The following is a 14,538-nucleotide window of genomic DNA, read 5'->3' on the forward strand; positions in this document are numbered from 1 at the left end:
CAAAGCCTCACCGAGTGAGGCCCCTTGCCCCGCAGGGCTTCCAGCTGCCACACTGGCCCGGTAAAATGCGGGCAGAACGCAGCATCACCGCACTTGGGCATCATCTCCTCGGTGTTTGTCCGAGCGTTAGACACTCGCACGCAGGAAGACGGTTGCTCTCCTGCTTTCCAAAAGAAGCTCCCATCGTCTCCCCCACCCCCGAGGAGGGGCAGGGCTCAGCCCAGCCCTGCCTAACCGCGTTCCCGATTAGTCCAAGTCCCCCCCGGGTGCCCTCGTGCCCTGTCCTGGCCCGGCTGCGCCGTCGCGGGCGGAGCCGCACCGGGTGTTGGCGGCGAGCTCCGAGCAGCTGCGGGGTTTGACGGCGGCAGCCGCCGCGTCCGGCTGCGCGGGGAGGCGCAGGGTGGCCGGGGAGGGGGCGGCTGTTCCGGGCGGCCCCGGCTCGGGGGACACGAGGTCTTTGCGGCTCGCACCGTACAGGGGTCCAGCCTGTAGTCAAGGACCTCCGCCGGCCAGCCGGGCTCCGCCGAGGCAGCGGCGGCACAGGGCGGCACAGGGCCGAGAGCAGCCGGGACCGCTGCCCGCAGCACCGACGGGCGCACGTCGGAGCCAGCCCGCTGCCGCCCAGGCCCGGGGAGAAGCGATGGAGAGAGGACTCCGGGAGGCTGCAGGAGAGCCAGAGGTGCGTCCAGCGGCACTCTAACACCCACGGCCGCCCGCGCCATCGGGCCGGCGAGAGTTGCCGTCGGGCCCCCGTCTCGGGGGCGGTGCCGCCGCCCCTCCGTCCCTCCAGGCACACGCCCGGGGCGGGCAGGCCCCGGAGGCACCCCCGCCCCGCAGCCCCCCGGTTGTGTCCGGCGCGGTGCAGCGGGGCGGGGCGCGGAGGGCGGGCGGGCGTGCGGCGGGGCCGGCGCGGTGGCGGGGGCGGGTGGGGTTTCCGTGCGCGGCGCTTATTAGTGTGGTGATGGAGGACCGGCCCCTCGGAGCCGCCTCGCAGCGGCGGCTCGGGCTGGCGGCGGCCGCCGGGAGGTGAGCGGCAGCGGCTCGGGCAGCGGAGGCGGCGGGGCCGCCCCCGCCGTGCCCCATGCGGGCGGCGGGGCGGCGGCGGCGGCGCTGAGGGCGATGTCGGAGGCGGGGGGCGCGGGCCGGGCTCGGGCCGCCGTGGAGCGGCTCTCGGAGGCGGTGGGCGAGCGGCGGCGGCAACTGGGCACCGCCATGGGGGAAGCGCGGCGGCAGCGGCGGCTGCTGCTGGTGGTGGTGTGCGTGGCCCTGCTGCTGGACAACATGCTCTACATGGTCATCGTGCCCATCATCCCCGACTACATCGCGGCCATGCGCGGCGGCACCGCCGGCCCGTCCGCGCCCGCGGGGGGCAACGGGAGCGGCGGCGGTAACCGGAGCCTTCTGCCGGCGCGGTACCCGCCGGCCACAGGGGGCAACGAGGACGTGCAGATCGGGGTGCTGTTCGCCTCCAAAGCCATGCTGCAGCTGCTGGTGAACCCCCTCAGCGGCACCCTCATCGACCGCGTGGGTTACGAGGTGCCGCTGCTGGCCGGGCTGGCCGTCATGTTCCTCTCCACCGCCACCTTCGCCTTTGCCGAGAACTACGCGACGCTGTTCGCGGCGCGCAGCCTGCAGGGGCTGGGCTCGGCTTTCGCCGACACCGCCGGCATCGCCCTCATCGCCGACCGCTACGCCGAGGAGCCGGCGCGGAGCCGCGCCCTGGGCACGGCGCTGGCCTGCATCTCCTTCGGCAGCCTGGCCGCACCCCCCTTCGGCGGCGTCCTCTACGAGTTCGCCGGCAAGCGGGTGCCCTTCCTGGTGCTGGCCTGCGTCTGCCTCCTCGACGGGCTGCTGCTGCTGGCCCTGGCGCCGCCCGGTGCCACCGGGGCACGGGCCAACATGCCTGTCGGCACCCCCATCCACCGCCTCATGATCGACCCCTACATCGCCGTAGTGGCAGGGGCCCTGGCCACCTGCAACATTCCCCTGGCCTTCTTGGAGCCCACCATCGCCAACTGGATGAAGGATTCCATGGGGGCCAGCGAGTGGGAGGTGGGCCTCACCTGGCTGCCCGCCTTCTTCCCCCACGTGCTGGGTGTCTACGTCACTGTCCGGCTGGCTGCTGCGTACCCCCACCTTCAGTGGTTCTACGGGGCCCTGGGCATGGCCATCATCGGCGCCAGCTCCTGCTTGGTGCCAGCCTGCAGGAATTTCGGGCAGGTCATCATTCCCCTCTGTGGCATCTGCTTCGGCATCGCCCTGGTGGACACAGCCCTGCTGCCCACCCTGGCTTTCCTGGTGGACGTGCGCCACGTCTCTGTCTACGGCAGCGTCTACGCCATTGCAGACATCTCCTACTCGGTGGCGTACGCCCTGGGGCCCATCGTGGCCGGCCAGATTGTGCACACCATGGGCTTTGCACAGCTCAACCTGGGCATGGGGCTTGCCAACGTGCTTTATGCCCCTGTCCTCCTCTTTCTCAAAAACGTCTGCCAAATGAAGCCCTCTCACTCGGAGAGGAACATCCTCCTTGAGGAAGGACCTAAGGGACTCTATGACACCATCAAAATGGAGGAGCGCAAAGGCATGGGCAAAAGCCTGCAGCCAGCGGGTGAGATGGATGAGAATGGCATGGACTCATATCACAGGGACTTGAAAGGGGTGTCAGAGGAGGACTCATCAGACTATGAGTACAGTTAGATTTCCCCCATGCAGCCCAGCCCCATGAGCAAGGAAGGACATGTGGGGGAGAGAGAGGGAAATGGGGGGATAAAAGTGTTACTGCATTATGTTTCTGTACTGATGTGCAATATATACAGTTTAACCTTTGTCATGATGTAATGGCTTTCTTCTAGATTTATTTTTAATTGGTATTTCTTTCAGCATTCTGGCAAAGTGGATAGGGTGGGGAATGGGGGAACTATACTGAAGAAAATTATTGGAGTAATCATTGGCATAAATCTGAGGGGATCCTTCAAAAAAACCCACCAAAAAGAAAACAAAAAACCCATCAGCCTTGTAGCTGGGGTATAGTTGTGCAGAGTGTCCTCAAGCTGAAACTGTTTGTGACATACTGTATATCTCTGTAAAAAATACAAGAAAAGTAAAAAAAGTATGTGTAAAATTTCAAATGGCTTATTCAGGGACTTAAGAAATCTTGTGTATATATACTCAGACTTTCAGTTGGTTTCATATATTTAAGAAGAGCAACAACTGTCACACTGTCACATTCTATTCTTCCTTGGGAATAAACTGAAGTATTGTAATTTTTTTTTTCTCTCTTGTGCTGCTCTCCAGTAAGTGCAATCTGCTGTATTATGTTGAAGTCCAAATTACAAGAATAATGCAATCTGAATAAATGGAATTGAAGGGGATCGATTGTCTTTTGTTTGTTGTTGAGGGCTGCTTGAGGGAGGGAGCTAGTTGTCCTCATTGTAACCCCTGCACTAACAATTAATTCCCCATTGCACAAATCTCAGTACCTACCTAAATTGCACAGGAGACGACCCCAGTACAAAATGTTCTCATTCATTTTTCACAACATGCCGGGTCTGAGCAAACAACATCGCAATGCAAACACGCTACCAATTGCCTAAAAACAGCTCCTTGTATTCTTATTCGAATTTAATTTTAATTCCCACAGTGATGAATTTCAATTTTCGAGTATTTAAAAAATTACATGACCAGCAGTTAAGAGATACAGTACTAGAAAATGCCTTTTGTGGCGTTAAATGCTGCCCCAGTTGCAACATGCCCGACTCATTGGGTTGGCAGGGATTAAACAAAACAAAAGATGGGTGAAGTACTTCATTCAAACATTCGCAAAAAGTGGAAACCTTCGATCCAACCACAGTGCAACCAGGCTGCATGATTTTCCCTGCAAATTTCTGTCGATACGGAATAAAATCGTTTATTTAAATTCCTAGATTATTAGGAAACAAAATAAATTACTTGTAATCTCAAGAGGGAAAGAAAAAAATTACGAACGGCCACGGCGGCTGTTTAAGGGCTCCCACCCGTCCCTGGGGATCCAGGCGCCGCGAGGGACCGGCGGACGAGCGGCCGGTGCGTTCCGCGGGGCTGCGCGGGACGCGCGGCCCCGCAGCTCCTGCCGGGGCGGGCGAGTCGCTGCTTAAGCGGCGCAAAACTCATGGAAACAGCGCGACGGCTCTTTGGCACGGGGGTTCGGCGAAGGAGCGATGGCCACGGCGGTGGGAGGTGAGCCTCGCCTCCCTAAACCGCAGCCGCTTCTTCGCGGTAAGCGGACACAGCGGTGCCGCCTCCGGTCCGCCGCCCGCGCTCCCCCTGCTGCCGCCGGCCCCGGGGCAGCTCCCGCAGAGCCCCTCCCGGTACCGCTGCCGCCCGGTCGCAGCATCCACCCCTCCCGGCAGTGTGCCGGCAGCCCACCGGCAGCGCCGCCCGCCCCTGTGCGGCCGCGGAGCTTTCAGGAGCAGCAGGTGCCCCGCGGCGACACTGCTCGGCGACGGCGACAACCCCCGTGTCAACGCGGGCCAGCGAGCGCAGTAACCCCTCAGGGCTCCCCTTTTCCCCGCCGCCCAGGGAGCCTCTCGGCTGACCCCGACGGCGGTGAGAGCACGGGCGAGCCCGGCTCTGCCCGGCTCCCCCCGCCCCCCTCACGGGACGCGGCGGGCACGGGCCGAGCTGGCGCCGGTGCAACCGGCGGGCAGAGCCCCTCGCACGGGCGGAACAGGCGCGGGGCAGCGCAGTAACCAACGCCTGTTGCGCGCAGCGGGAGGGGCGGGTAGGGCAGGGCAGGGCAGGGCCGGGCCGGGCGGTGCGGGGCGGGGAGGAGCCAGGCGGCGGCGGAGACGAGCCGCCCTTCGCACGCCCCCGCCCAGAGGGGACCTGGCCGCGGAGGAGGCGGCGGTACCTTGGACAGAGCCGCCGCGACTCGAGAGCCCGCCCGGCAGCCGCTCCGGAGCGCCCCGACGAGCAGGTACGGGCGGGCGGGCTGCGCTCTCCGCGCCTCCCGCTGCCCCGACGGCGCGGCTGCAGGCGCCGGGAGAGCCAGGGGCTTGGGAGCGGGGAAAGGGGGCGGCGGGTCCCGCGGAGCGGAGCCGAGCGGGCTCCCCTCGCCAAACAACGCGGCTCCGGCGGCACCCACGGGGCCGCTTGGTTGCCGCCGCCCGGGTGTCCCGTCGCGACGGGAGGTTCGGGAGGGAAGGTGGGCCCCCGGGGATAAGGCTCGGGAAGGGCTTGGGACGCGCCGAGAGCCTCTGGCGGAGCGTGGGCGCTCCCCGACAGGTCCGGCGCTGCCCGCAGGGAGCTCGCGGCCGGCGACAGGGCGGCTCCTGGCTCCTCTGGCAGTGTCATCGGCTGCAGCAGCGCGCACTTCACACTTGTATTCCTGATAACGCAGACATCCCTCTTAACTGTAACCAGAGATTCCTGAGAACTTTAAGCTTATTCTTCTGATAACACCGAGAGTGAGGATGACTAGAGAGACGGGGGCCGAGTGTATTGCCCTAACAATATTATATGCTGCAAGCTGCCTCCTGAGTCCACAATGTATGGAGAACTCAACTATAAGCATATGGGCTTATTTCAGTTCTCCTCTGCTATCTGCTAACAGAGAGCAGTGCCTTTTGTTGTGGATTTGAGTTGCTGCTTTGAGCTGTGGGGAAGGCCACCCGCTCCTCAGCCTGCTGTGACTCGCAGCCACCCTGCTAAGCCTCTCACCCCAGCCCTCAGCTAAGTCAGCTGTAAATAAAAACAGCTAGGATTATTTTATATTTTTTGCCTAATAACTTTGACAATACGCCTCACAGCCTTCTAGTGAGCAACTTTGAAGTCATCTTGAATTTCTGCAGGATTTTCTCCTGTGTCAGTTTTCTTCGTCCTTTATTAAGCAAATACAGGATTGTGTGTGATGTTAAGCTGTCACCACTTGAACCAGAGACAAAGCCTCCGTTCATCCCCGTGCCAGAGAAAAGCACAGTTCAGGCTACCACCTCCAAACTCCTTATCACACTGTTTTCACAGATATGCGGATCAGGTCTATTAGTAGTAGCATTTCCCAAAGACACGGAGCCAGTATAGATTTGTAGTGGGCAAAGAAAGAAAGAAAAGAAAGAACGAAAGTCCCAGTGAGAAGAATACTTGCAGGATTTTCCCTTTAAGGGAATACAGTTTTAGGGGCTCTAAAGACAAAATGGCTGCTCTGTGTTTGAACACAGGTGGGGAGCCAGTCTATAAACAACTGGGCAAGCCACAGTCTTCCAAGAGTTACAAGACATGACCATTATTTGAAGTGCTTTGACCCTGTGTTGCTAGGAATAGAGTGCAGGGCTGAGTGATGAGACCTGTGCAGCACACAAGAGGGAGCGAAGCAGCACAGTGGGTTAATGTGGCCTCTCCATGAGGGAAATCATCTCTCACCTGGGTTGAAATTGTGAGCAGATGACAGATCAACATGAGTTTGCTGTGTGGCTCATTGCAGGGCCCCGGGGACATGTCTCAGCCTCATACAACCTATTTCACAGCACATGGCTCCACTGAAAGCCATTGCGGGACAGGATCGACACCAGGTGTCAGTGACCACATACACGTTGGCAGAGCTGGAATAGCCAAGCCAATCCTCAGGAGAGGAATAATGCACTGCCCATTGCTAAACAGAACTCTTCATCTCACTTTCATACACTGTAGGCTTTTTAACCCAATTGTTCTTAAAACCTGTTTTAAAAATATCTCAAGTGTCCTGAATGTATAGTCCCAAAGATTACAGAAAAAAGGTATTTTCTACATAGTCAACACATGTTGTCTTTTATATTTTGCATACACAGAGTGGAAAGTAATTAAAATAAAACCATCAAGATCTGACTGAACACAAAGAACTTGCTCTGCTTTAGCTGTCTTTATACACTATCATAACTGAATGACAATTGCTTGGTGTGGGCATTATTATGCCAGAAGAAATACATGTATCATGTAGCTTACTTTCGTATAGAAAAGCAGTAAGAGGCATCTTTAGAAGGCAAAACCAGGATAAGCACAAAACCAGAGAGACACCAGTGGAAGTATTTGCTCTGTCACAGATTACTTTTGTGACTTTTGGCAGGTTAAGCCATCTCCCTGGATAGTTGTGTGCTATTTGGGAAGACCTCTGTATGAAGCACAGTGTATGCCACTGCTGCCAGTCCTCCCACAGCCAGCCTGCCTTAGGCAGTCTCATGGGGTCCCCCAGCCCACATCTATGCCCCAAAGCACTGGCACCCAGTGAGCTTCTAGGTTGCAGGGGGCAAAGGCACATTTCCATCAAGCTCCTTTCTACAGCTTTTACATCTTCTAGCACAGCAGCTCACTGTATCTGTGGAACCACGCAGTGACAAATACATTTAAAGACTGTGGTGCTTTCATATAAAATGGTAAATGGAGGAAATACAAGATCCTTAGACAGAAAATTGCAGCCTTACTATTACCTGTGTCAGCATAAGTACACTCAAAGAAAAGTCACCTCTTTCCTCCAGCTAACATGTAACAGTCATATAAAGTGCACAGATCACGCCACAATAAATTGCAAAGTAAATTACAGTGACAAAATAAACCATGCTGAGAAGGGACCTTTTATGAGCATCAGATAATTCTGAATAAATAAATTTATAGCAAAATGAGACAAACAGAATGTCAGAGCAATCTCCAAAGGGCTCAGTTCAGCTACTTTTGACTGCTATACTTCTAGTTCTCTCCAGCTTTGCATTCTGAAGCTCCTGCGTATGCTTGCGCAGGGAATACTCCCCTCGTACATTTTGGTTATAAATAATGGGTACTGACAGGACTTTAAATCTCTTCTGTTTCCAGAACTGAGGCGTGAGGCTCCATAAGTGCCCCCAAGTGACTTCAATTTCTGTCCTCAACAAAAGACACCAAAAGAAATGCAGAAATGCCTGACCTAGAAAAAAACACGCAGAAGAAAGAGAAAGATACATGCAGTAAAGATGAGACAGTAAGTGACTGTTTCCGGGAAAACAAAAAGAAAAACAAAAAGAAGAGACCTAACAACTTTTAATACTGTAAATTAACGTAATTTGATAATCATTGTAGCCTAAGCTCTGTTCCAGAGCCTATTTCTTTATTTCAGGGAATGCTTCTCACATTCAAATATACTCTTTCTCCCAACATCCTGTGAAGAATTCCAGTAAATGAAATATTATTATACAACAGCAGATGCGTTGCTACCAAGTCAGGGATGGCATGTAATTATTTCTTAATAGTACAGAACTATCAAACTATCACATATGATTCATTTTAAAGCTGCTTTAGGAGATGCCAGATGTGTGTGCCTGTAAGTAGTCAACCTCTTGGGTTTAAAGCTTTTTTCCTAAGCAGAGTCATGAACTGTTCAGTAACCTAACCCAGGAAGACAGGGCTGAAGCAAGGTATCAAAAAGAAATACCGTTTAGCACATTGACCAAGAAATCAATGGCAGAAGAAATATGTCTTGACTAAATATGGCTTGAAACTGTAGAATTGCCATTCTCTTATTTTTGAGATCCAGGATGCATTACAGGCTAAATTGGATTTGCATTTCCATCATTAACAGGTAATCCTATGACACTTCTTATAAGTATCTAAAATCTTCAGTGTCTAGATAGGGAAATGTAATGCAGCACTGGCTTTTCTGTGGATGTCAGAAGGCAGAGCTGGTATTTGAGCTCAGAGGACAGTGAGTCCCTGCCCACTGTTCATAGCATTTTCTCCACCCCCTCCCTCCCTGCATGCACTAGCAGAGAAGTCTGCAGCTAGATTTACTCTGAGCAGCAGGTGAGACAAGGTGACTGCTAGTCCTTTCTTCCAACCAAAATCACACTCTGGTCCTGCTGTCCTCTGAAAATCAATGTCTGTTACACTAAGATGTATTAAAAAAATTGTGAAATTTCCGTACTTTGGGAGATAGGCAAAAATCTAATTAGAAAAAGAAACCCTCCAAAAGTTTATGGCCTACACTGATCACTAATGGACAAGCATAGCTGCATTAGATGCTCGTTTCTCAGCTGGGAGACACAGCCACCTCCCTGAGGAGCCATGCTTAGAGCATCACAGCCTTTTGCAATTTCCCAGTCTTTTATGAACTACCTCCTTGTTTGATTTTCCCACTGCCCCCATAACTGCTCTGGCTTTTAAATGACTAATTACACTTCACTTGGTTAATTCTACATTAAAAAACAAAGGAAGCTTAATTGCATGGGTAACATGAGACTCTTTCCTTCCCACATACTATTGCTCCAAAACAGGATAAGGATAAAGCGAGTATAAACATAAATGTTTTATCAAGCTGACTAGGGGGGTTCCAGACTGACTGACAGCAAAGGTTTGCCAGAGTAAAACACAGGTTTACTGAGGACTGTACATAGTCAGTACTAATAAACAGGAAGACCTACATGCTTTTTATTTCTGTAGTTTTATAACCTCTCATATTATCAATTAGACAAGTATTAACCCATGGTTTTACTAATCACAAGCTAAATGTACTTCTTTACTAATGAAATATACCTTTTATTCAGTCATTATATTACTGTGCTGTCATGTATTTGCAGATTTCCTAGAGTCTAGCTGAGACTATATGCTTGCATCATGACTCGTTGTCCTAGGATTTCTAGAATTTTTACCAAGGAATATTCTCCTTGGTAGTTTTCCACTACTCCCCTAGTCTATCCATTTGAAAGCTTTCAAATAGAGTTACTGGAGAGCACATTTGAAGTAATCAGGCCTTCAGCTGCTAAAACAGAATAAATCCATTAAAAAATGGATGCAATATATTAATCAGCAACAAAAGAAAAAAAATAATTAAAAAAGGGGACAGATTAGGAACAAGTAGAATTACTTGCTAATATATGTATTTTTTTAATGACTAGGCAGTGCCAAAACTTCCAGTTCCACCACTGCAACAGACCTTAGGCATGTACCTACAGTGCATGAAACACTTGGTGCCAGAGGAGCAATTTAAGAAGACCAAGGTCATAGTGGAACAGTTTGGAATTCCAGGAGGCCTGGGGGAATCCTTGCAGAAAATTCTTGAGGAAAGAAGGGAAAAGACAATGAACTGGGTAAGCAAATACAGATGAGAAAAATAATTGCTGTGTTGGCTGATGCTCATTTACAAGCTCCTTCTGTTGTTCTATATGCAATCACTGTTTTCTTTCAGCTGGGCAATGCAATCAGGGGTCACACATCAGATTCTGACAAAGGCAATGAGTATTTCCAACATATTAGGCTAAATTTTTCAAATTATGTAAAAATCTGTATCACCATTATGCTTTCAGATCAACAGTTTGTTGGCATCAATGAGGACGTTCATTCACCTCAGGTACATGCACAGAGGTGTCAGCAAGACCTGTAGGAAGCACTATATTACATCATTTTTGGATGCAATTTCTTCCTTTCCCTTTAATAACAGGATTTAGATTTTTTTATTGAAATGAAAAATGCTTTCTGATAGGGCTATAAAAAGTGCCTTGCATACACATCTACCCAAAGCTCTGATCCACTCAGATTATTCTGGAATGGAATATTTCATGATAGGAATTACTCTTTTAAAACTGAACTATTATTTTCCATTCGCTGTGACACTATACCAATGTATTTACCTTGAAGTATTTACTTTGTCAAATATACACATACATATACGTGTATATCTATCACACAGACCACACTGAGACCTCAGCCTTTTTAGAAGTCCAGCTTTCTACTTCCCAAGGCAGGAAAATTAAATAAGCCGTAGCTAAAGTAGATTTTATCACTCCACAAAGTTGCAGTTCACCCTGCCTGCATTAACTGTGGGGCAGCTGAAAACAAAAACTTTACTGAAGTCCTTCCATCCCAACAAGGAAAATGGTTTCACGGATTCAGTGAAATCCTGCAGGCTTGCTACTCATGTCACTGAATTGAGGTTCTCCCTTTACTTTTCAGTTGTGTGACACACAAGAAAACGCCACCAAATTGCTGCTATAATCAGGGACAAAAAGGCTACAGTACTGGCAGTGCTTTTATTTTAAAAACACTGCTTCATTTCTGAATGAAATGCTGCCCGATCTTGTTTTGTTATTTTGATCGTAGAACTTCATGGGTTTGGTGTCTAAGCTAACCATCATTTAGTGTTCCTGATAGCAAGTAGTGTTCCAGGAGGCAACTGCTCATTTGACCACTTACAACATGAAAACCACAGAGGAAGGATTCGTAAACATTTTCTGAAAATGTGTCAATTTTAAAAACTGGTTATTAAAATGAAATACCTGATTCTTAAGATAAATCAGAAATGGTTTTATGCAGAATTTAACTTGCCAGGAGTGTAGCTCTAGCATGTTCTCCTGAAGACTCCAGAGACTGTGGGGGAAGCATCTGTTCTAACTGCAATGAAATATCTCGGAGGAAAACTTTTTCAACTGATGCATGCATTTGTAATTATTTTTGCATAATTTCGTTGTTGTTTATAGTTGCCATATGCAAAGCCTGCCCACTCAGAAAGACCATTTGATCATTTTATGAAAGCCTCCGTTTTCCAAATAATGATTCTTCAATCTCTGCTCAGACATAAAGGAATGAAGTTATTGTACATCTGTGCTTTCAATAAAAATGGTTAGAAATTTAGTAAGTGTGTTTGTCTGGGTCAAGCATCAGCAATCTGTATTTGTGTCAGTGGACACAGAGGGAATTCTCCAGGAGCCCAATCCACATGCCAGTATCTGCAGGACTAAACCATCAGGCCTGGAAAATTCTTTTCTTGCTCTTTCTTGCTACAGGACAGTATCTGATGGCTAACAATAGCACATCCTGGCATCATTGACAAATATTTGAAGCCGCTTGAGGAAAGCCATCACCAGTAAAACTCTGTCCCATCTATTAAACATATCCTAATCACAGTGCAAGAGTTATTATGTTGTACTCAAGCATTTTTTGGTTGTAGAGAGAAGGAAACAACAAAATACTCAAATCACCATGATATAGAGCTTGTTTACTTTTTAATGGAACACACTGTAAATTGCCATTGATTGAAAAATAGGATTATGGAATTGCGGCTGACTTCAGCTGAGCTGAGGTCGCGGAGCCCGGGCTGAAAATGCTCAGCAGCTCCATTAATCAGAGCCCAGGCCTGACACCAGGAGCACCAAGCCCTCTCCCCTCACCCCCGGGGCTGCCTTTCCACGTGCTGTTTGTAGCTTTAAGATTTCGTGTCCCCTTCCCTTAGGTGTTTAACTACTGGCTGGATGACATGTACCTCAACAACCGGCTGGCTCTTCCAGTCAATTCCAGCCCAGCAATTATCTTTGCTCGTCAGTATTTCAAGGATGTAAATGACCAGCTGAGGTAATGTACTACGACTTTGCAGCTTTTGCTAAATGAAAGGATATTTTAAATGTACTGCTTTTGCAAAAAGACCATCAACTTTCATTAAAAAATAAGAGCTGTAGCCATTAAATGATTTCCTACTAGGCCTGCTGACTGAGGGCAGTGTTTCTGGGGTTACTCATACTAATATTCAGAAAGGAAAATGTCATTACTATTACATTTATTGCATGAAAAAATGCCATGAGATTTATATTTTTAAGGAATATTTGCAAAGCTTTTTATTGTATGTAATCCAAGTAAACCACTTTGTGAGGAAAAAAATAAATACTCATTTCTGCCACATAGTTTGAAGGAAAATAATCTTTAACATGCCATCACTGTGACTTGTAGCCACCCTGCAAACTGAAAAGGCCACGCTGGCATTACATAGTCCCTTTCAGATGCCCGAAAGGGCACCAGAAACACAGGGGATCTCAGAATAAGAATTCAGAAATCATTCTTCTCCAAGAACACTGCTTCCTTCAGGCCCATAATTCCCAGCCCTGAACTGATCTTTCTCCTTTGAGCTACTGTGGGCAATTACTATCATTTAAAAAGTGAAAAGGTAAGCACGTAGCCAAGCACAGAATATACCTCTCCAGACACCCTTAAAACAGGGTTCCATTCTTCAGCCTTTGCCAAAACATTTCCTCCTTTTAAAACAGCAAAACAGATCAAATCCACCTTCATACAGTGCAATTTTCCTCCTTGCTTTTAGCACTCTCTAGCTGCTCATTACTGAAATAATTAACTGCATGTGAATTTATGCTATTATAAAACAGCCAGAACCTTGAAACCAATATGCATTATTTTAACATTTTGTGTAGACAGCTAATGCATCTTTTTACTTTAGTTTAAATATAACTATAAATGCTTCCATTCACTACTGACTAAATTTATGGTGCACACAGCTTTCAAAAAACCTCCCCTTTGCATTTTCTAGTGCACGTGCTTTAACAAGGAAATATTTTTCTCAGAGCCTCCCATTCTGACACAGTGCAAATGGACAATGTCAGGAAATAATACACCTGTCCTCAGCTCTGCAAAAAGAATATCTGCTTAGGACAGGAAGTACTCTAATAAATTGGACAGCTTATGAGTATTGATACTGAAACCCATGTAAAGGATTCAAATAAATATTCAGCCCCTGTTCCCATTCTCTAAATAAATGCTTTCAGGCTTCCTCCTGTGTTCTGTTTAACCATTTGAGGGGGCTGTCTCTAGGATTTCATATTTCTCTTGACATGAATTAAATTTAGGTTTCGGGTGGGGGCAGGGAACTCTTCTTGCCAAGCCAGAAGACTTTCTCCCCTTATGCTGTGTCATCAATCATTCCTCTGTCTCTCAGAAAAAGCCCAGTGTTGCCAAATGACAAAAGACTGATGTCACTTCTATCTGCCACTTGCAGGTTTGCCGCCAATCTCATTTCAGGAGTGCAAGACTACAAAGCTTTACTGGACACGTAAGTAGCTTGGAAGGAGAGCTGCTGCTTGAGTATCCACAGGGCTTCTGATTCAAAGGTGCTCTCAATACAAAATTGGGCTGTATTGCACCCCTCCATCATTTGGAAGGGCTGGGGCTCCAGCATGCTTCAGGGTAAGGGCTTCAGCAATTTTTTATGCACTTTCTCCTTTATTACTGCAATATAACAGGTAGAAGAGGGATCCTTTTTGATGGCTGGTAGTCATCAGTCTAGCAGGCACAGGGCAGCACAAAAGGACAGGCACAATCTGCCTAACAGTTATTGAGAACACCAGAGGAAGTCTGTGCTCTCCACACCCAAAGAGCAGCAGCACTGTGGGTACACAGCCTGCACACCTTTGCTGGCACTCTCTACCTGCCAGGGCACTGCACCCCTTCCACGTCCTGCACTCTGCATTTGGAACACCAATCCTCCCTCCCCACAGAGAAATAACACATTTAGGGGAAGGAAGCCTCACCACAGACAGGCTGGCTCAGTAGCTAGTCAAAGTAAGTTACTTATGCAATTGTTACTTTCTGTATATATAGACACAGGGGAAATACAGGATTCTTCAAGTTGTGTATGAGGTAACTCATAATATTTACATAGCAGTTCTTAACCTCACCTAGTATGTTTCAAGTTTACTGCTGAAACCACCACTCCCTGAAGAATAGAAACAGTGGAGAGCCAAGCACAACACAGACCACACTATAGTAGAGACCAGATAATTTTCT

General features: G+C 49.4%; 2 protein-coding genes across 2 annotated transcripts in view; both read left to right on the plus strand.

Annotated features, from left to right (window-relative positions):
- Window positions 1-1,119: 1,119 nt before the first annotated feature.
- Window positions 1,120-2,700, plus strand: SLC18A3 (solute carrier family 18 member A3). Its single transcript, XM_050340177.1, has one exon. The coding sequence runs from the start codon at window positions 1,120-1,122 to the stop codon at window positions 2,698-2,700; it is 1,581 nt and encodes a 526-aa protein (XP_050196134.1).
- A 5,200-nt stretch (window positions 2,701-7,900) lies between these two features.
- CHAT (choline O-acetyltransferase) overlaps window positions 7,901-14,538 on the plus strand; it is a 28,768-nt gene continuing 22,130 nt past the window's right edge. Inside the window, exons 1-4 of the mRNA XM_050340104.1 lie at window positions 7,901-7,963; window positions 9,873-10,064; window positions 12,203-12,321; window positions 13,751-13,804. Coding sequence (XP_050196061.1) covers window positions 7,901-7,963; window positions 9,873-10,064; window positions 12,203-12,321; window positions 13,751-13,804 — 428 coding nt within the window. The remainder of the gene's footprint in view (window positions 7,964-9,872; window positions 10,065-12,202; window positions 12,322-13,750; window positions 13,805-14,538) is intronic.

Source organism: Myiozetetes cayanensis, unplaced genomic scaffold (genome assembly GCF_022539395.1).
Source record: "Myiozetetes cayanensis isolate MyiCay16 unplaced genomic scaffold, myiCay2020 scf10, whole genome shotgun sequence".
Classification (NCBI taxonomy): domain Eukaryota; kingdom Metazoa; phylum Chordata; class Aves; order Passeriformes; family Tyrannidae; genus Myiozetetes; species Myiozetetes cayanensis.